The 25,684-nt window shown below is 46.5% G+C and overlaps 1 protein-coding gene across 3 annotated transcripts in view; it reads right to left on the reverse strand.

Annotated features, from left to right (window-relative positions):
* The window catches only part of LOC115260194 (uncharacterized), a 300,226-nt gene that overhangs the window by 3,822 nt on the left and 270,720 nt on the right, over positions 1–25,684 (reverse strand). For all 3 annotated transcript variants that reach the window (XM_029861109.2, XM_062844163.1, XM_029861110.2), the window contains 5 exons: positions 16,101–16,922; positions 5,170–5,783; positions 4,246–5,104; positions 578–900; positions 233–517 (listed from right to left, as the gene is read on the reverse strand). In XM_029861109.2, coding sequence (XP_029716969.1) covers positions 233–517; positions 578–900; positions 4,246–5,104; positions 5,170–5,783; positions 16,101–16,922 — 2,903 coding nt within the window. The remainder of the gene's footprint in view (positions 1–232; positions 518–577; positions 901–4,245; positions 5,105–5,169; positions 5,784–16,100; positions 16,923–25,684) is intronic.

A 25,684-nucleotide genomic window follows, 5' to 3' on the forward strand; every position in this document is an offset into this window, starting at 1 on the left:
AACACCACAACCACCGAATTTAAGCGTTTCTTGGATTGGGAAGGACGGGATCAAGGGGGTCCTTGACACCACCCTTGAGGGATCTGTAACGGAATGCTTCTACCAGGCGCTGGATGGGATGCGTTAGTGTAGATGATGAAAGCAAATGAGGAGTTCGGTAACGCAGAGTTGCGTTTCTAAGGCATGGAAATCTCGCATGCCCAATGACTCAAAGAAACCGTGCTCCACCTACCTCGGTTTGATGCTGCGACTTGTAGGCCGGGTAGGCCTTCACAAACAGGGGCATCTTGGCCAGGGAGTATCGTTGCTCGTGCTCGGCGCCCATCTGCCACGCGGGCGAATTGTTCGTATCGAGCGCCAGCTGCGCCAGCCGGAGTTCGGTGATCCAGTCCTTCTTGACCACGGGGTTCTCGATCTGGAATGTGTAGGTGATGTCCTCCTTGCCGCCCTTGGCGGCGTTCTTGAGCACCAGCTGCAGACAGCACGAGTCCACCCAGAGGATTTCCTCGTCCTTTTTCTGTTGGGGGAAGAAGCGTTGCATCACGAGGCGTTCAATATCTCATCAGAGAAACCTTACCTGTATCGACGTCTGAATGTCCGCCAGGATGGACTTCGTTACGCCGAGGTTGATCTCCTTGTACGAACCCTTCAGCGAGCCGACCAGATCGTTGATCCGGGACATGACTTCGTAGTCGTGCATCAGGTCGTTCATTTCGTTGCACAGGTTGTCCGCCTCGCTGCTGGCCGCACCACCCGGAAGTGTTGCACCGGCGCCGCCGCCACCGCCGAACGAGCTGTTCATGGTGGAACAGCTGGTGTTCATACCGGGCAGGGTTCCCGGCGCCAGGTACGGCGAATCGAAGCTGGAGTTCGACTTCAGACTGTTGCCTCGTTTCATACCTGAGGATTGGTTGAGATATCGATTTCATAAGATTTCGAACTCTGAAGTAAGGCCAAAAGTAACATTCGATAACCTAGAATATGCTGAACACAAAAAGGTTCTGGGAAAATGCAGCAGACGTCCTATAAATGTAACATCAGACAGACGTCAACATCAACTGCCAAGATCTATAGACCACTTGGTATCTTAAAGACCACTTCAAGACATGTTTAAGACGTTCCAGATCATCCAAACTACACTCTAACCTCCATTTAGGTAACGAGTCGGGACTGCCCAAATAGAATTTGTACCTAAATGGATTCATTACCTAAATGGATTCAGTTCAGGCGTTTCAGGGCGTTTCAGGAGGTTTCAGAGGGCTTTTAGGGGGCTTCATATGCTCACAGGTGAATTTCACGGGAGTTTCAGAGGCGTTTAAAGGCGTTTCAGGAGGTTTCTGAGGTGTTTTAGGGGGCTTCAGAGGCTTTCAGGTGCTTTTCACATGGATTTCATTTGAGCTTCAAGGTATTTCAGTAGATTTTGTGGGGCTTCAGAAACTCTCAGGTGAACTTCGCGGAGGTTTCATGGGGGTTTCAGAGGCGTTTCAAGGTGTTTCAATGCGTTTCAGGGCGTTTCATGACCTTTCAGGAGGTTCAAGCGTGCCTTCAGAGCGTCACAGGTGAATTTGACGGAAGTTTAATGGGGGTTTTAAAGGCGTTTCAAAGTGTTTCAATTCGTTTCAGGAGGTTTAAGGGTGCCTTCATTCATGCTTGTAGGTGAATTTCACGGAGGTTTCATGGGGGTTTCTAAGGCGTTTCAGGGCATTTAAGAAGGTTTCCGATGAATTTGAGGGGGCTTAAGAGCCTCGCAGGTGAATTTCACGGAGGAGATTTAACAGGGGTTTTAGGGGGCTTCGGAGGATCTCGGGTAAATTTCACGGAGGTTTTACAGGGATTTCAAAAGCGTTTCAAAGCGTTTCAAGGCATTTCAATGCGTTTTAGGGCGTTGCAAGGTATTTCAAGGTATTTCACAGAGGTTTTAGGGGGTTTCAGAGGCTCTCCGGTGAATTACACGAAGGTTTTATAGGGGTTTAAGAGGCATTTCAAAGCGTTTCAAGGCGTTTCAAAGCGTTTCTAGGCTTTTCAGGAGGTTTCACAGGGGTTTTAGGGGGCTTCAGAGACTCTCAGGTGACTTTCACACAAGTTTTAACCCTCCAGTAGACGCGCTGTTGTATTTTGTACAACACGCTGAAAAAAGTTTGTTTCTTGTACACAACACCAGCTGGCGGTGTGGAAGGTTAAAGGGGTTTTAGAGGCGTTTCAAAGAGTTTCAGGATGTTAAGAGGCTTTAAGGGGGCTTCAAAGGCTCACAGGTGAATTTCACGGAGGTTCCATGGGGGTTTCAGCGGCGTTTCAAAGCGTTTCAGGGCGTTTCATTGCGTTTCAGGGTATTCCAGGAGGTTTCACAACGGTTTAATGGGGCTGCAGAGGCTCTCAGGTGAATTTTACGGAGGATTTATAGGGGTTTAAGAGGCGTTGCAAAGCGTTTCAAGGCGTTCCAGGAGGTTTTAGGAGAGTTTTAGGGGGCTTCAAAGGCGTTTCAAAGCGTTTAAATGCATTTCAGGTGGTTTCACATGGGTTTTAGGGGGCTTCAGAAGTTCTTAGGTGAATTTCATCGAGGTTTTGTAGGGTTTTCAAAGACGTTTCAAAGCATTTCAAGGGTCTTCAATGCGTTGCAGGGCGTCCCAGGAGGTTTTGGGAGGGTTTCGGGGGCTTCAGAGGCTCACAGGTGAATTTCTCGCAGGTTTCATAGGTGTTTCAGAGGCGTTTCAAAGCGTTTCAAGAGGGTAAAGGGGTCCTCAGAGGCTCATGGGGTTTCATAGGAGTTTTGGAGGCGTTTCCAGGCGTTTCAATGCATTTCAGGGCGTTTCAGGAGGTTTCAGAGTGGTTTCAGGGGGGTTCAGAGGCTCTCAGGTAAATTTTACGGAGGATTTATATGGATTTTAAAGGTGTTTCAGAGCGGTTAAAAGCGTTTCAATGCGTTTCAGGGCATTTCAGGAGATTTTACAGGGGTTTTAGGGGGCTTCAGAAGTTCTTAGGTGAATTTCATCGAGGTTTTAAAGGCGGTTCAAAGAGTTTCAAGACGTTTCAAGGGTTTCAATGTGTTGCAGGGCGTCCCAGGAGGTTTTAGGAGAGTTTTAGGGGGCTCCAGAGGCTCACAAGTGAATTTCTCGCAGATTTCATAGGGGTTTCAGAGGCGTTTCAAAGCGTTTCAAATCGTTTCAAGAGGGTTAAGGGGGCCTCAGCGGTTCATGGGGTTTCATAGGAGTTTTCGAGGCGTTTCAAAGCGTTTCAAGGCGTTTCAATGCATTTCATGGCATTTCATGAGGTTTCAGAGTGGTTTTAGGCAAGTTCAGAGGCTCTCAGGTAAATTTCATGGGGGTTCTAGAGGCGTTTCAGAGCGTTTCAAGCATCTCAATGGTCTTCAGCACGGTTTCACGGGAATATAGAAGCCCTTTCAACTTCTCCTCTATTGCGTAAATCTCTTAGAGAAAATCAAATAAGTTAGTAGATCCGATGACCTATACTCAAGGAAGTTCTTGGAGATCCTCAAACTGACAATGAACTGATTACGCTTGTAGATCAGATGGCCTAAACTCCAGGGAGTTCTGGGATACTCTTAAACTTTTAACCCTTAAACACTCCGTAAACGTCCCTTAACTCTTAATTCTGCTTTTTTCCCGTAAACCAACTGTATCTGTAATCTTGAGTACTCCAACTGCTCTGAACATAATCAAATTCCATTTAGGTAACGTTACCTAAATGGAGGGACCTCAATAGATTTTACCTAAATGAAGGTTTCAGTGTACCCTGGAGTTCACATTCTCTGGTTTACAGTTGTAACAATAACCATTTCCGCTACAAAGAGTAAAATGTTTCCTGGGCCTCCCTGAACATCGTTATGTTATAACTTTTCGGGGCATTCTATGAAATCCAAACTGTCCTGGAGTTCAGTCGTTAGACATCTACAGCCGTTTTACTAACTGCTTTAGCTATGAAATGTAACATTACATAGCTAACTATAAACTTTACCCCCTTGGGAACTTTTGAACTATTATAAGATACGTCTAGAGTATTCCTGACCAGCCAAGGTACTATGTAGTTCAGGACTTCAGATCTACATTTGTAACAGTAGCTATTACCTCAAGCGTCATCAACCATGTTTACTGAACCTCCTTATTAGGTACACCAATAGATATTGTTATACAATTTGAGGACATTCTAGATTGTTCAAACTGTCCTGGAGTTCAGTCCTTGGCATTTATAACCATCTGTACGAGCCATCCCAAATCTCCCCAAACTCACCTGCCGTCAGTATCCTCGAGAGCGTAATTGACTGGTTGTTGTCCACGATCTCGACGTCCTGCACCGGGTGCATCCACTTGAAGGTCAGCTTCTCCGAGGACCCAAACTCATGGGACTGCTTGGGCGCTACCGAAACGCACAGCACCTTATCGTTCAACAGCAGCAACCTGCGCTTTTTACTCTTCACAACCGAGCCGGACTGGTTGAACTCCAGCTGGGTCACGTTGTCCTCTCGGAGCAGGTACCGGGTGGTTGTGCTGTTGATGGTGTTGTCGGACGTTCCTCCGGACACCAACGACCGGATGTTGAACGTCCCGCTGATGTTCTCCAGCATCTCCTTGAAGGCCTGGAACTGCTCCGCTTCGCGTTTCCGCTCGTTCAACATCTCCGCCAGCGATTCGAGCTGGGTCAGTGCCAACTGCAGCGACATCCGATCGTGATGGCCCTGCGGGGTGTACTTGAGCAGATCTTGCAGAAATAGGATAAACTGGGGAAACCGTTGAACTGGTTTGACCATCAGCCCGAAGAAGGACAACCGATCGTGGGCGGATATCTGTTTGACCTTAAAGAAATCGGACAAGGCCGATTTCCGCTTGGCCTCCATCCGCGCTAGGTCCATGGCGATCGAGAAGTTGTTGATGAACCCACTGTAGACGTCCAGAACTAGGGATTTGCTGAAGGTCGCAACGAAAACGTCGCCGATTTTCTCCTCCGAGTCCCAGCTTTGGATGTAGTCGGCCAGGGATATCCGGAAGAGGGTGTGCAGCTGGAGAATCTCCGGCAGGCGGTGGAACAGTATGGCAGTTTTCGTGGGGTTCAGGATGGGCGGGTTGCTTTCTTCGAGGGGCCGTTTGTACTCCTGCGTTTTGAAGGGAGTCGAATTTTAAAATCCTAACATTAGAGAAAAGACCCTTGAATACTTACATTAACCAGTCGCTGCAGGGAGGCCACGTACGAGTTCTCACTGTGGATGATGGCCGCTACGATGTGCCTCCGTTTGAGCTGTTGCTGGGTCATGCCGGACGGTGCCGGAGGCAACGTCACCGGGATGTGTCTCCGTTCTACGTTCTTCGGCTCCGTCCCCCGGGTCATCGCAAAACTGTCCAACGCCAACTGCAGCGGATCTTCGTCCGCTTCCAGAACTTTGTTCATGGCCAGCTTGCCGCCGTCGAACTTGTTAACATTGCCGCCGCCGCCGAAAAGCGACCCGGTCGAGTCCACGTGGTCGATGCTGTTGCGACGGTTCTCCTTTCCGCCAGCGGAAGTGGAATGTCCCGTCGTCGTCGCCGTCGTCGCAGATGCCGGACCGCTCGAGTTGTGGCCTTTGACGTCGTACTGGTTCATCGAGCCGCGACGTATCGAGAACCAGCGCGATAGTCGTGAGAACGGCTCCGACGAGATGGAAGGTGAGGAATTGGTGGAACTGGGCGAGGCGGTGTGGGTCGTCGTTACCAGGGACGCCGAACCGGGGCTGATGATGCCCGTCGGCGGAATGGGTGAGGAGGTGACCGGTGCCGTGGTGGTAGACATGGTGGATGCTATAATGGAGGCAAGAAGAAAACTCATTAAGAAACCCATGAATATTGTATAATAGGAGTTGACGAGGTATTATTGAGATCGAAGCAGGGGGATGACGAAGGGCCAGAATCATCTACCCAGCATTCAATTCAACATGGCGTCCAATGTTTTTGTTTTGATTGCTTAAAACATGGAAAAACAGCGCTGGAAACATCGACACTGCTTCGCTGCTACATATAATATCGTGCAAAGTGATAAGGAAAGAGAAACAATCATCAAAAACAACGATTTCGTTTGAAATGTGTAATTTCTGAAATAAGCACTAGCAACACACGAGCCACACACCCGAAAATCAGGAGCAAGTTAGGGTAAACCGACCAGAAAGTGGGTACCAAAACGCGGCGTACCAAAAATGATGATGGGTGGAGCGGCGATGTACCGAGTTTGACAGCCGTGTCACCCCACTGGATCGAAGTAACCTGCGTTGAGCTAGACCGTTCGTAGTATGTTGTGATAGCGATAGGTTATGGGCCCAGTAAAACGATGCATGGACCTCTACATGAGTTTACCAATTGAACGCTTGCGTGGTGCTGTGTTTATAGAAAACGTTGGGAACTGAACCAACTCAATGATCAATCGATTGCTACCACTGCCAACACTGCTATGCTCATTGCTACCCGTAGATGCGTGAAAGCCCTGGTGAAAGCATAAATAAACAATAACAAATCAGCCGTAGTAAAAGTTCGTGCGCTTCAACACCGTTCGACTCGACGATGAAGCCAAGGTCAGGTTGCTGCTATGGAAGCTAGGCCCATCGAAGCACGAGAGGTACACCAGCTACATCCTCCCGAAGAGTCTCAACGAGATCAGGTTCGACGACACGGTGAGTAAGTTGAAAAGCTTATTCGAAACACCAGAGTCTGTGATCAGCATCGGTATCAGGTATCGGTGCTTACAAGTCAAGAAGCAAGTCACTGAAGAGTACAAGACGTGTGCCTATCGGGTGAACAAACTCTGTGTCGAGTTCGAAGGTTCGTGAAAGCGAAAGTCATCGGCAGGCAAGTCAGTTAGCAGTTTGACACTGCGTCTAGCAGTCCCGACGCTGTTGCAGCAATAGTCTAAAGTACTGCAACAGCGTCAGAGTAACCCCAGAAGCTACCGTTCCAGTCACTATCAAGAGGGAGAAGCGCACAGGTCGAATCGATGTTGTCAGCTCAATTTGCTTTGCTTCAATCACGGATCGGTTCCAATGGACCAGTTCTGCAACTAGGTTCGCAGCTCTCCAACTTCCGTCCGCTCCCTCAAACCAGGCTTCTCGGGCGTTTTCAGCTATGCACCAGGGCTGTAACGAAGGCGAAGGTCAAATTCATGCTAAAAGAAAGGAAAATCTCCAGTGTTCCAGCCGAAGCAACCAGTGGCTTATTCGTACCTGTGGAGACTATTCCACGGGCCTTAAAGACGATCTCCAGCCACATCAGTATTCGCATCTGCTGCCGACATCTTTGTCAAGTTAATAAGGACTGTTCAATTTATAAAACGGACAACTTTACAAGGCTATAAAAAGAAGACGCGTAGTTCAAATTTAACCACCCTTGCTTCGTTGTTCAGTACATCATCTGTCATTATAGTAATGATTTTTGAATCGGATAAAAATAGTTTTATTTCATAGAAAATCGGCCAGATGTTAAATGAGGTGAATTTTACGATCGCTGAAAATTGAAAATATACACAAAATTACTGTTCACATATGGTATATCGTTTTGATTATCAGAAAAGTATGTGCCATGCTGCAGCAGCATGAGTAATAAACATTCTGGCGAAGTTTAAACTCAATTGGAAAATTAGTTGTTGAAATATTAAAGTCTCAAATGAGATTCAATTTTTTGATTAAAATTTCATTGTAAAGCAAAAAGGGCATGAACATATTCAATAAACAATTTTTTTATACATCCAGTCGAAAGTAGGAATGATGTGGTTTCAAATGCAGAAAACTGCTTCGTAATAGCATTGCTGGTTTGGTTACTGTGTACCATTACAGGCACAGTAATCGATTCAGTTTCGTTCAAGGTTCTTCCAAATGACAATGCAACCTAATCCAAATTTTACATAACAATGATGTTGAAAATATAAAATTTTACATCCGATTGTTATTGAATAAGGTATACAATAACATAGAATCAACTTTGTTGAAAATAAATATTAACAAGATTCGCTAGAGTCGAAAATCGCCATCAATGGAGCAAAATGTATGCAGTTTTTACTATGACCATCTTTATGGATTAAATTTTTGATGAAGAATGCAATTAAAAGTAAATTTTTCTTCTGTATCATCCAGAAAGCAGTATTCTACTGTTCGGGACAAATGTTGAGCCGAATCCGTTGTGCTATTGCATCACAGGACTTAAATAAATATTTTTTAATAATTTCTTTGTAAACAAGGTAACTTACTGTATCAAGCTGGAGGCTGCTTGGTGCGTTATTACTTACCAACTATTGAGCTTTACCTTTAGTAGAGTAGTATAAGATTCCAATACATTAAAAATTTCATGAAAATATGCATGTTTAGTATGTGGAAAGTTATGTCGAATAATGAGAAATGGGTTTTTATTGATGTTTCACGAAAACCGCTTCAGTTAGACAAAAAAGGACATTTTGTCTAATGTTATATTTTTCCTATTTTTTTATTGAAAAATAAAAAAGATATCGCACAAGCAAGTTGTCCGTTTTATAAATTGAACAGTCCTTAAACTGCAACATGTTCTGCCTAATCGACCTGTCGGATGCGTTCCTGCAGGTAGAAATGGACGAAAGCTGCCAGTACACCATCAACACTCGGCACTCATTGACGAGCAAGATCTGCGGCATCGAAGAAAGGCTTCCTAGCCTACACAGCGAATCGACTGCAGCATTGGGCGCTTGAGCTGCTAATCTACGACTTCGACATCGTCTACTTGAACACCGAGAAGTTCGCGAACGCCGACGTTCTTTCCCGGTTCTTCAACCAACAACAAGTTAAGCCGGAAGAAGACTTTGTCGTAGTCAGCGTCATAACCGAAAACGATGTAAGATAGATACCATTAGATGCAGTTGACGCACTTTTTCTCCATTTCAGGGCGATTCAGCAAGCTACCCGTTTGGTCCCTGTTGTTCTTAGCAAGATCTACCGCTACATCCAGCACGGTTGTCCAAAACGACCATCCAGGACCGAGAGCTTCAGTGGTTCTTCGACCGTAGTGATTCACTGTCCACGGTTCAAGGGTGCATCATGTTTAAGGAGCGCCTTGTGATTCCTAGCAGTTTCTGGATGCGTTGCCTACACCATCTCCACCAGTTGCGTAGCTGCAGTCAAAAGCCACTGTCGTAACCCAAATCAGCGCATCCGTGGTAGCGGGTTCATATCGATTACGCTGGGCCTATCGAGGGAGAACACTTCCTACTCAGCATTGATCCGGACCAAGTCGAATGCTATGGAGTCAGTTCGCTCGCCTCGGCATGCCAGTCAGTTCAACAGCGCTGGTTTTGCGCTGTTTTGCCTGTAGAGCGGGATCAATCAATTTTGTGGATATATTCAAGCGAGTGATCAACAAAATCCGAGAGGGGAGAGAAAACACTGGACACCTTCCTGAAGACATACCGTTCGTTACCGAATCCGTCAGCATCCGAAGGCAAATCTCCGTCCGAAGTCATGTTCGATCGTAAAATGTGGACCAGTCTAGACTTGTTTCGTCCACCAACAATTCAGCCATTGGACGTTCATGAAAGTTTACGGTAAAGGTAATTTGATCTACGCCAAGGTGCACGCAAGCACCTGCCCTCCTGGAGAAGGGTACCTGCGGTAGTATTGGAGCGTCCTGTTCAACGTGTGGAATGAGGACAGATGTATGCTCCGGTCGCAAATCAACCAGTTGTGTAGATGAACATGTACCGACCGTACACCGAAGCTCGGCGTGATTCCATTCAAGGCCGATAAACATCAGTTACCTGTGGATAAGCTGCTACAATCCTGCAATCTGCATCAGCCATGTCATGCTCAATTAGGGGACAGCAGGGACGGTAGTCCAGGGGTCTGACGACCCCTCCTTCTGCGAGTTAGTCGTATGATTGCCGGCTAAGAATACGACTGCTAATTCTAATTCAAGGTGTCAAGCGACCCGTGCGTAGTGGACCTTCTTTCCCGTGCTACTCATAGGACTAAACATGAATCTTCCTAATGCATCACGTTGGGAACAGTTCGCTGACGCATAGTACGGTGTGGGTGAAAAATGATCCCAATGCACAAGAAGGGCTAAGAAGATGAGGAAGGAGGAACAGGAAGCGGTGCACACAGTGCCAGCGATGGAAGTCCGATTCCCTCCCCGGCTAGATCGTCGGAGGAGATAGTGGAAGGAGGATGGTTGATCAATCAAAAGTGAGATGGGCTCTCTGCGATGGAGGTGGCTGTGCAGTAGCTTGGCTCCACCATTGACTTTGCGTCCTTGAAGTCCAGCATTAGTAAAGACCTCAAGCAGCCCGGATAAAAACTAACCATAGGGTGTTTGGTGAAAACCATTCCTGCACCATACAGTGTACCAGCTACAATAATGTATATTGTAATAAAATGGTTCACTAAAAGCTTCGCACATTGTAGCTACTATACATTTACATTCGATTTTTATGTAACACTATATTATACTGTTTTTCTTACGTTTGAACCATTCACTTTTCCGAAACATTATTTTTCCGTGCATTTTTAATTATTTATTCAGTTTTAGATTTTTTCCGTGCTTTGTTTTGTTGATCTTTGTGACTTTTATGATGCAAAGGAAAGGAAAGAAAAAAGTGAATAAGTTGAAACATCAATTTAAAGTCAATAAAATGTTTAAATAAGTAGTAAACCAGATGTCTTAAGAATCGCAGATCCAAGAGATATGGAGGGCTAGGTATGTAGAGTGCGATGAGAGGAATACGATTGACGAACTTTATCTTTGACGTAGAGCCATCTTTAACATATGGACTGGACTGAATACTGAACGAAATTCTAATATAGGTTCGTCTGTGGGTTCGCTTTTTAACCTAACTTATACTTGAATCGAACTTGACAGTTTTCTAATGAGTTGTTAAATACATATCTGGAGCAACATTTTGTGGGGCCAAGAGGTTTTGTGTCTTTTTTCGAAAACGCTCCGTAGGGCATAACAGCAGCCCGCCCACGCAAATGAACACCGTTATCCGAAAGATCGATGTTCGCTCTATCTGATAACGATCCTAGTTTGTGTGAATAAGCTGATGGGGGCTCAGGAGCGACGTGTAAAGTCATTGTTTACCAATGCTTGTATGCCCTTTTCAAATGTTGCTCCAGATATGTACGTGTATTTCAAACTTTAGTCAAACTGGAGCCTCAATATTGCAATAACGGTTAAGCACGCTGTAATGATACTTATGTACCTCGTCACCCACTTCATGCAACTACATTAGTGGTCTAATAATGCTCAGCGCGCTCGGCATAGTTCCATCATGCCGCTCAAAGTGTTGCCACAAATAATGCTTAGTTTGAGAAACCCGGTTATCTAGCTGGTGGGGCATGGGAGCCTAAGCTTCAACTGTTAATGCAATCAGAGACTACTCAGACCTCGACTCAGACTTAGACGTGGGCGATCCAATATATGAAAGGTTTTCCAAAACGCTCTGGAGAATTCCCAAAGCGCATTCTCATAATGCTAGTAAGCCTAAGATGCCATTAACAGGAGGAAAATGACAAGATAATATAACATTACATGGTTTATGTAATGTAAACCAATACAACATAACAAAAGAGAACCATTCCAAAACCATTTAATTAAATGTATAACCAGTGGTGAAACTACAATTAAAAACAATATATTTACGGTACATTTTGTTGTTTAAAACCATATGTGTACCATACAATGTACGGTTTATTAAAACCCACGTATCAGTATTTATAGCAATTCATTTACAATATAATGTATGGTTTTGCAAAAAAATATATATGGAGAAAAATATTTTTTTATATTGTTACGATACTTAACAACCCGTATAGTATATTGTAAAAATCTTATTTACAATTTACTGTATGGTGTTCTACATTACATTTTATTGTTTTTGTATTTTTATTTTTACAGTGGTTTCTATTGTAAAAATATGGTTTTAAATAGTACTGTTACAATACAACGTTCGGTTTTTCTACTGTATTTTTTATTCGGGAGGCCCTGTTGCGACTTCGACAGTCAATGAACGAAGCCAAGCAAGACCAAGAAAAGCTCATGGCAACTGCAGCAGCGACAGAACCTGCGATAACAAAGTTTACGACGTCCACCCTTAGCTTTCACAAGTAGCCCAAAGGGTGCGGCGAATGTGACTGCATGCGACTGATAAGCACTCTCAGTAGCGGGTGAGGCAGCCGTCAGGTGAGGAGGTGCCATGCGTTGCCCGCAAGCCGATAATGTCGGTAAGACGAACCCCAGCCAAGCGTCTTGGAATACTGGGAAGGGTGGGCCTGAATAAAACAGACCCGTCCCGGATAGAAGGGAACAAGAGGCTGCGACTATTGTTAGGCCCTCAGCAATCACAAAATAGGGCGGATCAGAGGGGGCGGGGTGCTTCGACTACAGTTTAACGGAAGAGGAGGTAGAAAAAACCGCTAAATGTGCAGGTGCCAAGCGAGAGAAGGGCGACGCGCTCGTCATCAAGTACACGAAATCCTTGAAGGCGATGAGACGTACTCGTACAGGTGAAATGATCCTCTAGCTCAAGCGCGATAAGAAACGCAAGGGTTCCGTCTACAAATGTCTGGCGGAAGAGGTCCTTGGTGGGTCCTTGGTAAAGGCGTTGAGGTGAGGGCTCTTACAGCAGAGGCAACTCTGAAGGTGAAGAACCTAGATGAGATCACTTGACGCGCTAGAGCTCGTTACGGCACTGCGACAACGGTGTGAGGTGGCCATCGCATCCGTTCGGCTACGGAAGGGCCCAGCAGGGACACAGGTAGCCTTGGTACAGCTACCTGTGGCGGACACAAACAAGTTCGTTAAAATAGAGAAGCTCAAGGTGGGCTGGTCAGTATACCAGCTGGGCTTACACAAGCCACCGGATGTTTTCTTCGGGTATCTAAAACTAGGACACAATTCATAGGACTGCAAAAACCCTGACAGGAGCAATCTGTGAAGGTTATGTGACGTTGAAGCCGACAAGGCTATACGAGTCCATCCATGTGTTTGATTTGTTCCGGGAAATTAGTGAACAGCAAGTACCCATGGCGCAAAATGGCGGCGATGTGAACGACGGTAGATACCTCATCCAGGAGTTGGTGTCTACTACCTACAAGGACTTCGTGGTCGCTTGACCAGTTCACCAGTTCGATTGACCAGCTCACGCAGATGCTGGACTATATAACGACCGTACTGACAGGGCGAAGGCCGGTTGTAATAGCAGGTGACTTCAATGCCTGGGTCATGGAATGGGGAAGCCGTTTTACGAACCAGCGGGGTCAGATCATGCTAGAGACACTGGCCATGCTAGATGTCGACCTGTCTAAAGTTAGTACCAAGAATACCTTTAGTGGGAACGGTGCAGCGTCAATTATAGACTTTATCTTTTGTAATCCTGGCCTAACAAGTAGTTTGAACTGGAGAGTATACGATAGCTACACTCACAGCGATCACCTGGCGGTTCGCTTAAGTATCGACTACAACACAGCAGGCAGCGGTTAGAAGAATAGGCGTCTAGGCAAAGACCAAGCCCTCATTAGTGGAAGATATCATTGAAGTATAGAACAAGGTATTGAGGAAGGCGCTCCACCGTGAGCGAAACCTATACTCGGTCTAAGCGGTGACGAGGTGGTAGCGGTGCTATCGCGAGCGTGCGATGCGACCATGCCTAGGTAAGTCCACCTTAGAAATAGAGGATCTTACTGACGGACGCAAGCGATTGCGGACCTGCGCCGCGCCTGCCTACGGACTAGCCGGCGAATGCAGCGAGCACGAACTGAGGGAGAGCGAAATGAAACGCTGAAGACTGAGATAGAGGCAAACAAAAAGGCCTGCTTCGAGGGTCTCTGTCAGAGTGCCGATGCGAATCCGTGGGGTGATGCCTACAGGATCGTGATGGCCAAGACGAGAGGTGTATGGCTCCTACAGAGCAATCTCCAGAGATGTTGGAGGGGATCATCGAGGGGCTTTTTCCGCTCCATGATCCTAGTCTTTGGCCTACTTACGTAGGGCAGCCAAGGACTGGGGCTGGCGATGAGTAGAGAGTCACCGATGTGGAACCTACGGGGATAGCTCCCAGGATGTCTGCTATGTCTGCTATGCACAAATGCGTGGACGAGGAAGTTTTCCCAGCAGTGGTTTGGAAGCGGCAGAGCCTGGTTCTGTTTCCAAAAGGCGGGGAAGCCACTCGGAGATCCGTCGGCATATAGACCAATATGCTTCGACAGGGCGAGGCAGCTTCTCGAGAAGGCCATCCTCAACACACCGTTGAGGCAACCCGAGGGTGTAAGGGGGCTCTCGAGCAAGCTAGGCAGTTCAGCTTCCGAAAGGGGAGGTCGACCGTAGACGCTATCCTGTCAGTAACAAAGATAGCCGAGATAGCGCTTCAGCGTAAGAGGAGGGGGATTCGCAACTGTGCAGTAGTGACTGTGGATGTAAAGAACGCGTTCAGTAGCGCCAGTTAGACGGCTGTTGCCGATGCGCTCCAACGTTTGCGGATACCCGGATATCTGTACAAGATTCTCGGAAGTTACTTCCAGAATCAAGTACTAGTTTACGACACAGAGAAGGATCGGAAGTGGTTTCACATAACCTCAGGAGTCCCGCAAATTCCCGGTGGCAGTGGCTATCGTCGGTTTCGGTGAATCGAACGGGGGAGTGGAATTGACTGCACTTGCTGACCCACTTGCTCGCAGTTGTGGAGGAGTGGTTCGAAATGCGCGCCACACGAACCATAAGCAGGACTGTCAGATTGGCTTCCATGGTCAAATGGCAGCGCGCGTGGGACAGTTTCACCGAAGGAAGATGGACCCATAGGTTGATCCCGAGGGTAGATAGTTATGTTAACAGGCGCCATGGGGAAGTAATATTCCACCTGACCTAGAGGTCCTTTCAGGCCATGGTTGCTTCTGACAGTATCTACGTCGTTTCGGTCATGCAGGTTCTCCCGAATGTCCGGTTCTTGCTGGTTTAGAGGGAACGGTGGAATGCCGTTTCAACGACTATCACCCACATCGTCTTGGAGCTACAGACGAGTTGGCGCGTGAACTCGGAGAATGGCTAGTTCAGATGCTATACAAGAGGTAGTCCAGGGGTTCGGAGTTGGCTACGTAAGTCATACCGGTGCCCTGTGCTCGAAATAGACCCTTACAACAACTTAGTGTTGGATCCGAGCCCGCGATTGGAAAGGGGTCCCCGGTAAGGGGATCTTGGAACTGCTTGAAACTATCAGGCATTTTCAGTGTGTGAGTGTTGGTGAACTTTCATATTTAGGTGAGAATGACGCCTGTTACGTCAAATTACAGGTCAAATTTAGGAAAAGGGATGGAAGTGATGATTACAATAGGGTCCTAAAATGAAAAATATTTTCCCGCTCTTGGTACATAACACAAAAGAGCTTGGTTTTCTGATCTCAATGGTAATTTTTCCGAACTTGAACAATAACAGAATAGTTAATAAACTCGAAAATAAAATAATGATGAGCAAGTCTTGTTTGACATTCGAGGTCAACCTTGACGTAACGAAAGTGAAACGGCGGGTTGCAAAAGACACCACATTGGCTCACTTTTGACAACAAATGTTCCTGTTTGACATACACGGTAAACAAAATTTACCCAAAATTAAGTGCTAAACAAGGAGTGTTGCAAAAATTATTAAAATTTTTGAAAATATATTTTATGGGCTTTACCTAATAGGAATACTTAAAAAATGAGTAAACATGTCGTTTTAATCAATGCTTGATCGAATTATACAAAAATTGAGATAGGCCTTTAGGAGCCTATTTCTTGGCCACGGCAGATCATTGAATCCTCTGCATTTGCACAAGTATATGCTGGAATGCCGGAGAAATGGCTGTGTGGCAGAGGGTTCACGTTGGTACGTGGATGCCAGGTGATAGTGTGTTGACAATTTTGAAGATGATACGGCACCGTTGCATAATATGTAGAAGGCGTACTATGATAGATTAACGCGGTGCTGTGAGGTTGAAGGAAGCGAAACGGCTTTTTCAACCCGTTTCTGGTTCTAGCGATGGCTATGAACATATGGTTAATCTAATCCTCCCCCAAAAAACCTACGTGGCTAATGGATGAACAGCATAAAAGATATCTTTAAAACTCTAGCACATAATATACATACCGTGCAGTGCGTTCCGACCGGTACTGTGGATAAGGCTAGTTCCGCTGCTGCTACGATTGTTATTGACGAGATCGGCAATCAGGTGGACATTACCGCCAGCGCCTCCACCAGCAGCGGCCACCTGTTGTTGATGATGATGGTGATGATACTGATTGCTGCCGCTGCCACCACCGCCGTGGTGACTTTTCCATTTATCGAACGAAAGGTGCGCCTTGGCCTTGTTGAGAGTGTTCTGCAGTTGGGTGATGCTTCGCCGACGTTCACCACCGCCTCCTTCCGGTTGCTGCGGCTGCGGCTGCTGATGATGATGGTCGTCGCCTACTGTTGCTGCCTTTGGCGTTGGGATCTTTGGTTGTTCCTGGTGCTGTTGTTGCTGTTGCGGGTGATGGTGATGGTGATTCTGGTTGTTGCGGCGATTACGGTTCCGCAGGTATTCTTCCCGGATGTCGTTCTCGTCGAGATCGAGTTCGTCCTCTTCGTCGTCGTCGTCGTCCTCGTCCGAGGATATGTACCGATCCTCAGAATAGCAGCTGTCCTCGGAGCTGACCGTCCGCGTGGACGGTTTGTAGTCGAGCTTGATGCTGCGTTGCTGCTGCTGTTGCTGTTGGTGATCGGACGTCGAGTACGGGATTAGCTGCGCCGAACGGAACTCGACGGAATCCGAGGTGCAACTCAGTAGGCGTTGGTGCTTTTGGTGCTGATTGTCGTCGCCGCCGTTGGTTGCCGTAGTCGTAGGAGGCACTGGTGCGCCGCCGATCGTGGTTCGAGGCGACAAAGAACAGTCCCACGAGCTATCGGCCGTTTGGTATGGCTTTGTCTCATCTGAAAATAGAACGGAGAAAAGGTGTAAAAATTAGCACACACATGGTTTTCAAGGTGAACGCGTGTTCGATGGAGAGCAGCTACTGTGTGGTTAGAATAAATATGCAGATCGAGATCATAGCAACCGCGGCGGAACTGCAAACGCCTACGGCCAATAGATTGCCTACTTTGATTGATGGATTCATTTTCTCCGCAGTTGTTAAAATCCGAACAGCGCAGTGATACACAATATGCGGCCTATTCGCATGAAGTCGCCCTCTATCGAAAGGTCACCCGATTTCCAAGTCACCTTTTCGGCGACGACGGCTTGGAAAAGTAATTCGAGGAGACCAGCCAATTTCCGACCGAGTCAAGTTTCCTCCGCAGCGTCGAGTTTATTAGGTTGTTAGTTTGGGAGCTGCATATTTGATCGGTCATCAGCGCGGCAGCGCGGCATACCCATGAGGGGTGGTCGGCCGGTCACTCAAATCGGACAAGTGTGTATGTCTATTTTCGGTCCTAAGAGGCGGTTCGGATTTCGGAATGTGAAGGTCTTGGGGGCTATATTTCAAACGGCACCCCAGAGGGGTGGCACCTTTCGGAATTTGGGAATTCATTTGTTAGGCCAAAAAAATCGTAAACCTACTGTGTGGATGTGAACCGCAGAAGCGTGGAGAGGTAATTACCTACTAGGATGGCGGTGGGTTTTGGTTTACGCGCGAGCACGCGTACGCACAGACAAAAGCGCAGCAAGCCAGTTTTGGGCAGTCAGCAGCCAGCAGCGCGATTGAGGAAAGGTTGCCACGGCAACGGCGATGACGACGTGATGATGATGATGGTGCGCGAAGAGATTTTTATATGGAAATGTCCCTATGGGGACAGCTGGCATTGAATTGGCAATAGGGTTCTTTAGGGGTACCCGGATTATTTCATAATCGGATTCTCCGCCCTAAAATTAGTCTAAATCCAAAATTTCATAATTTTTGGAGTCCAGGAACTATTTTTAAAATGCATTTAAAGTTTGTATGGGGAAATTTTTTTGTTCGGGTCGAACTGTCATTTTAGCGATTGAACTGTCATTCTATCCACGAAAGTTAAAACTGTTTTGTTAATTTGACCTTCAAAACAAAGGTATTGGAATCCAATAAATTAACGTAATACTCAGAAAAATGAGCTCTTTCGCTTAGGCTATAGAAAATAGCAATATTTTATTCATTAAACAACCCAATTGCGACTTTTGGAATGTGTCAGATATACGATTTATATACGGGGTACGCAATGCTGAACAGAATTAGGAAATCGTTCAATATAAGCATACATCGTACACTGACAAGATGTGCACTATGTTTTCTGATTCTCAAATTCTGATTAGCATCTTTAGTCTTTAGTCAAAATATCAGCAAATTGTATTGAGCTTTTGTTTTTAGAGTAGGGTCTTGCACCATTTGGGCAACTTAGTCAATTTAAACCATTGATTTGAATTTTTGTATAGTGTTATATACTGTACGTATCTCATCGTGTTCCAAAAACTAAGTTATTAGGAATAAAATTGACTTAGTTATAGTGACATGTGCCCAAAATATGTACACCTGCCTAAATGGTACAATACCCTACTTTATTTAAAAAGATATCATTCAGGATTCCTTGAGATGTTGCTTCTGGGTAGACCTCTGCGCCGGCTATATTTTGCTCGGCGGCGACGTGAGAGCTATTTCTGGCCGGCAGCGTCGAAGGAATTCCAGGAAGAATCCTCGTAGGAAATCCGGGAGGAATTCACGAAAGAATTACAGCAGGAATCCCAAAGCAATTCTAGTGGGAATCTCCAAAGAAATTTCAGCAGAAATCTCCAAAGAAATTCGAGGAGGAATCCTCAAAGGATTTCAAGGACAAATCATCGAAGAATATCCGGGAGGAATCATCGAAGGAATTCCAGGAGAAATCCTAGAAAGAGTTTGGAAGAATCCTCGAAGGAATTCCAGGAGGACTCCCGGAAGGAACTTCAAAATGAATTCTCTATGAATTTCCAGGAGAAATTTCAGAAGGAATTCCAGGAGGAATCACATAACAATTCCGGGAGGAATCTCCGAAATAAGAATCCTCGAATGAAGTTCAGGAACAATCCTCTACGAAACTCCAGGAATTCAAGGAAGCATCCCCGAAGTATGTACAGGTAAAATCCCCCAAATAATTTCGGGCGGAATCCCAGAAATAATCCGCCAAGGAATTCCAGCAGAAATCCCCAAAAGAAGTACAGGAGGAATCCCCGAAGGAAGTCTAGGAGAAATCCACGAAATTAGTCCAGGAATTACTCACGAAGGAAGTCCAAGAGGAATTCTCAAAGGAAATTCATGAAGAATTCCTGAAGGAATTCCAGGAGAAATCTTCGAAGGCAGGAATCCCCGTAGAAAGTCCAGGAGGAATCTTTGAAAAAAATCCAGAATGACATCCTGGAGGATTCCCTGAAAGAATTCCTGGAGAAATTCTGATAGGAACTCCATGAGAGATTATTCAAGAAAATATTTTATTTTAAAATGCCTGATTGAAGGCCTTGAGAAATTCTGGAAGGAACTCCTAGAAGAATCCCTGAAAAAACTTCTGTAGGAATTCACGAAGGTACTTCTGGAGAAATCTTTAATGTAACTCCTAGAGGCATCCGTGAATCTTCCTGGAAAAAATCTCCGAAAGAACTCCATGAGCGATCCTTCAGTAGGTCGGCTCCAGAGGCACGTTCTCCTCCAAGCGATCCTTAGAACAACTCACGAAATAATTTCTAAATGAACTTCTCGACGAATCCTCTAAGGAACTCCTGTACGAATCTTAGAAGGAACTCCTAGACTAATCCCCGAAAGAAGCCCAGAGGAAGTCCAGGAGGAATCTCCGAAGAAAGTCCAGGAGGAATCCCGAAGAAAATCCATGAGATATCACCGAGGGAAGTCCAGCAGTAATCCTCGGAAGAAATCCAGAAGGAATTCCCGATAGAAGTTCAGAAGAAACCCGCGAAGGAATTCCATCAAGGAATCCCGGTAGGAATCGCCGAGAAATTCCGGGAAGAATTCTCGAAGGAATTCGCGGAGGAATCACTAAAGGAATTCCATGAGGAATATTCGAAGGAATTCCAGAAGGAATCGTCGAAAGAAGTCCAGGAGAAATTCCCGATAGAAGCTTAGGAGGAATCTCCGAAGGAAGTCGAAAAAGAATCCCCGAAGGAATTTCAGGAGAAAGTCCAGAGGGAATTCCACAAGGACCCCGAATCCCCGGAGGAAGTTCAGGATGAATCCTCGAAGGAAATCCAGGAGGAATCCCCGATAGAAGTCCAGGAGGAGTCCTCGGAGGAATTCCAGGGGAAATCCGCGAAGAAATTCCATTAAAGTGATTAAAGAACGAAGCAACACCCTGAATTTACAAAAGCACAAATCTAAAGAACCAAATGTCGCACCGCGCAGAAAAGTTAATCGATTGATATACTGCTGATGGTGACCAATCGATCAGCTTTGCAGTGCAATCCGTCATTTGGTTCTTCAGATTTATTCTCTTGAAAATTCAAAGTGTGGCTTCGTCATATCTTCACCTTATTGAATACCAGGAGGAATTCCCAAAGAAATTTCAGGAGGAATTCCTAAAAAAAAAATCCTGGAGAAAGTCCTGAAGGAAGTCCAGGAGGAATCCCCGAAGGAAATCCATAAGGAATATCCGAAATAATTCCAGGAGGCAGGAGGAATCCCCGAAGAAATTCAACGACGAATCCTCGAAAGCAGTCCAGGAGAAATCCTCGAAGCAATTATAGGAGGAATCCTCGAATTCCAAGAGGATTCCTAGAAGAAATTGCAATAAGAATACCCGTAGGAGGTTTTGGAGGAATCCTTGAAAGATATCCAGGAGGATTCTTTCCTGGAAGGGGGAATGATTTCCGAGAGAAATCCTAGAAGAATTTACAGGTAGAATTCCCGAAGGGTTTTCAGGAGGAATACCTGAAAGAATTCCTGGAGGAATTCCAGAAGAATTCAGGAGGATTCTTTAAAAGAAATCCAGGATGAATTCTCCATGAGAGATCATCAATAAAAATCCTGCAGATATGCCTGATTATAGTCAGAAAAAAAACTCGAAGGAACTCCAAGAAGAATCTTTGAAGAAACTCTTGTAGAAATTCTCGAAAGAACTCCTGGAGAAATCAAGGCATCCGTAAATCCTCCTGGAAAATATCTCCGGAAGAACTCTAGGAGCGATCCCTGGAACAACTCCTGGAAATCCTTCAATGAACTTCTCGAGGAATCTCATAAAGAACTCCTGGAGGAATCATAGAAGGAACTCTTGGACTAATCTCTGAATGAACTTCTGTAGGAATCCCTGAAGAAACTTCTAGGAGAATCCCTGAATTCTCCTGGAGCCTGGAGGTGTCTTTTAATCCTCCTGTAAGAATCGGCAAAGAAAATCCTAGAGAGATTCCTGAACAAACTCCTGGAGAGATCTCTGAAGGAACTTCTGGATAAATTCCTGAAGGAGTTCAGGAGGAATCTATGAAGAAATATGAAGAAGTAATCTATGGAGGAATTCTAGAAAGAACTCCTGGAGGAATTCCAGAAAAAATCTTGGAAGAATACCACACGGCATCTCAAGCTGTTGATATTTTTTTCACTGATTGAAGTCCACCCAGTAGACCGTCGGAGTTTTTCTCTTAACATCAGCGGTATTCCCCCTGATGCCGCATAATTGCATTGGAATTCCACCGGATACACTCCAATTCTAGGGATCTCAGGAGGTTTCAAAAGGGGTCTTTTGGGGTATTTCGGAGGTTTCAGGGGGTTCAGGGATGTTACAGAGAGTTCCAGGGAGTCTCATTGAGTTTCAAGGGCGTTCCGGAGGGTTTCAGGGGTGTTCCAGGGAGTCTCAGGTGAGGACTTCCGAGGTGTTTCAAGCAAGGTTCCAGCCGTGTCGAGGGAGTTCCAAGCAATGTTCCAAACGGGGAGTCAAAAAGATTCAAAAAAGTGTTCCATGAGATTTCAGGGAGCCTCAGGTGCGTTCTAGGGTTTGTCAGGGAGTTACAGGAGCTTTCAGGGGCGTTCCAGTGGTGGTCCAGGGGAATTGAGGGATGATCCAGGAAGTTTCAGGGGCGTACCGAGCATTTCAGTTTTGAGGGATTCAATTGCGTTCCAGGGAAGTTTCAAGGAATTTCAGGGGCGTTCCAGATCTTTAGCGGCGTGAGGTATCAAGGGTGTTCCAGGGGATCAAGGAGAAAAAAATGAAACGTGCAATTCGTATGCTCTCCAGATTAAAATCACAAAAAAAAGTTTAAAATTAAAAAAATATTGAGGTTTAGAAGTGGCGCCTGTAAGTGCCATATCATTCTCAATTTTCAACCGATTTGCATTTATTTTGCAGGAATCTTTTCAAAAATGTTTTTTGAATAAACTTGTAGAACAATGAATTTTTTTAAAAATCACGCAAAATATGATGAGATATGAGAATGAGAATATGAAGTTTTTTTTATTCTTTTTAGTCCAAATTTTAACTTAATGGCCTGAGAAATTTACAACTGCTTGATCAATTTTAAATATTTTAGCGTTTCTGGGGCCTTCAGAGGCCCAAGAGGAGTGTTTTCGAGGGTTTTCATGGAATGGACGTCCCAGTGAGCTTCAGGGGCGTTCCGTGGGTGTTCGAATGGTGTTTAATGGGGTTTTTGGGGTGTTTCATTAGGTCTCAAGGGGTTTCAAAGATGCTCCAGGGGCCCAAGGGGTTCCAGGGGTCTCAAGAGGTTCCAGGGAGTTGCAGTGACTTGCGTCTGGGGATACCGGAGTACCTGTACAAGATTCTCGGAAGTTACTTTCAGAATCGTGTACTAGTCTACGACACGGAGGTGGGTCGGAAGTGCTTTCACATAACCTCAGGAGTCCCGCAAGGTTCCATCCTGGGTCCGGTGTTATGGAATGTCATGTACGACGAGGTGTTGAGGTTAGAGTACCCAGTGGGAGTGGAGATTGTCGGATTTGCCGACGACATTACGCTCGAAGTCTACGGTGAAACGATCGAGGAGGTGAAGTTGACTACCGACCACTCGATCAAGGTTGTGGAGGCGTGGATGCGATCCAGAAAACTGAAGCTGGCTCACCACAAGACAGAGGTGACGGTTGTTAACAACCGGAAGTCGGAGCAGCAGACGGAGATCAGTGTAGGAGAGTGCACTATCCTGTCAGCTTCCGACAGTATCTACACCGTTTCGGGCATGCGGATTCTCCCGAATGCCCAGTGTGCAATGGTTTAGAGGAAACGGCGGAACACGTTTTGTTCGTGTGCCCGCGTTTTCGCACAATGCGTGACCGCATGCTTGCCACATGTGGGGAGGACACAAACCCGGACAACTTGGTCCAGAGGATGTGTAGGGATGAGTTTGGCTGGAACGCCGTTTCAACGGCTATCACCCATATCGTCTGGGAGCTACAGAGGAGGTGGCGCGTGGACTCGGAGAGTGGCTAGTCCAGATGCAGTACAAGAGGTGGTCCAGGGGTTTGGAGTCGGCTTCGTAGGTCATACCGGTGCCCTGCGGTCGAGATCGACCCTTACAGCGATTAAGTGGCCGCGGAGAGGAAGTGCCGGTAGCGGTGCAGTCGTGGCGTCGGTCTACTGGGTTGGATCCGAGCCCGCGGTGGGAAAGGGGTTCCCGGCAAGGGTCGGGTCAGGTGGAGACCCTGCTGTCAGCAACCTTCTGGTGCAGCTGATAGGGCCTGAAGGGTAGTGATACCCTTGCCTTCAGCAGGTCAGATCGGGTTGCACGTGGGCATCAGTTCTTGATGTCTGCAAAGCAGTTGGGCGCGGGTGGGGTTAACCTTGCTCGCCTTCCGAGGACAAAGGGAGTGGCGAGGACCACTCGGGAAACTGGCTAAGCGCCAGCATGCTACCGTGATGGACTCTCCAGAGCGAGTCATCGATGTTCGTTGCTGCTAGGCTACGCAGCTAACCTTGAGGGTGCGATGTGCACTAGCCCCTCTCTGAAGCAATACCTTCTTGGTGGTTCCGGAGAGACGTAGGGTTTGGCGACCATAGGAATGGTTTAGTGGGTACGAGGAGAGCTTTTACTTTTGTTGTAGAAGACGGCCTCAGCCCCACACTACCCTAACCTTCCTATTAGGGTGTCTGTTGAGCAGATTATCCTCCTATGGTTTAGAAGAAAAAAAAAGAGGGTTTCAGGGGGTTCATGAGTGTTCTAGGAGATTTCAAAGGGTTTCAAGGCGTTCCAGGAGCCTTTAGGTGCATTACATTGACTTTCACTGGATTTCAGGGGCGTTCCAATAAGTTTCAGGAGTGTTTCGAGGATGTTTCAGAGGGTTTCAATGGTATTTCTAGGCAGTTCAAGAGTAATCCGAATAGTTTCAAGGCCGTGCCAGCGGGTTTCAGGGATGCTTAGGGTCTTAGGGTGTTTCACAGGCATTCCAAAAGTCTCAAGCGATATGAGAGGCTTTCAGGGGGTTCGTGGGTATTCCCTAACTCTACACCCTCTCTCCCCTCCCGGAGCTACGCCACTGATTAAAAATAAAATACACACTCAGATTAGTCTTGCTGAATAGCTGCACATTTGTATCTGTGCGGCTATGTGGGTCCAAATCGCTGATCATGCTACTTCCGACAGTTACGGAGTGATGATTATACGACTGGGGTAGACCAATCAAGCAATGATCTTTCCAAAAGATAGTGAAGTAGATGCAAATCACAATGTATACTAGATCAGAACCACAAACCACTGCACCATCTCATTTGACCATTTTGTGCTGCACAGTACCGAGTCGCTTTCACAAACAATCATTAAGATCGGTTCCACACAATGAAGCCGGTGGCGGCGATCGACGTTGTTCTTCCGCATTTTTGCCATCTGATCTCTCCTGTGGGATCACGATCGTAAAAGTGAATTGCTGCAAATAAATTCCCCACATTTATGGCTGTTTTTAATATTGCACGCATACTGGACCCGACCTGCATGAGACGCATCTGACGGATCCTAGCTGGCAACCATAAGTTGCGTTGTTAGCTCGTGTGCCGTAGATCGCGATCACGATCGCAGTACACGCAGGTACCCATCTGAGTACGCGACGATCCATTTTCACCGACTCATCATCTTGCCATGTTATCTCGTCGAGTCGTATTCACGATCACGCGCAACTTGCATTGTAAGGTACGGCTCGATCGCAACACCCGCTACCGCACCATCGCGTCGCAATTAAACGATCATGCTCTAGCAGCGTTGAATGACGATGATCTGAAATCGCTCGCAACTCACAAGCGGCGCGTGCTCACTCGACTCGTCTCGGAGATGCTCTGTTTCACCGGGTAATGCGTCTGTCGATCGCTGCCGATGCAGCGAGCGGCAAGATCGCCAATCAAAGTTGAAGGTTGCTTTTGTTGATGTTTGCTGCGATCGCTGCGAACGCGAACTCAACTTCTGCGCGCCGGCTTGTCAAGTGGGGTGAGTTGATGGGCGATCTATGTAGATCACCACCCCTATTCGCGAGATCGGTGGCGGTGGCGTCGTCGATCTTCCGCGATCGTGGATCACCGCACCCTTGTGCGATCGTTCCGACGAGCCCCAATTCTGTTCTGGCGCATTTCGCTCGCAATGATTGGTGGGTGTGAGAAATGTGAATGGTCTTCGCTGTTTTGTTTATTTTCACGGAAGAGTACGTATACAGATAGTTCGGTGGGTTTTGGGCGAGTGGGAACACACATCGCAAGCGCCGCCGCCCCGGCGGACAGATGTTTACATTGCGAATTGACGGGAGAGGAGGTCTTATGGCTTTCTA

The sequence above is a fragment of the Aedes albopictus genome, chromosome 1 (genome assembly GCF_035046485.1).
Source record: "Aedes albopictus strain Foshan chromosome 1, AalbF5, whole genome shotgun sequence".
Lineage (NCBI taxonomy): Eukaryota > Metazoa > Arthropoda > Insecta > Diptera > Culicidae > Aedes > Aedes albopictus.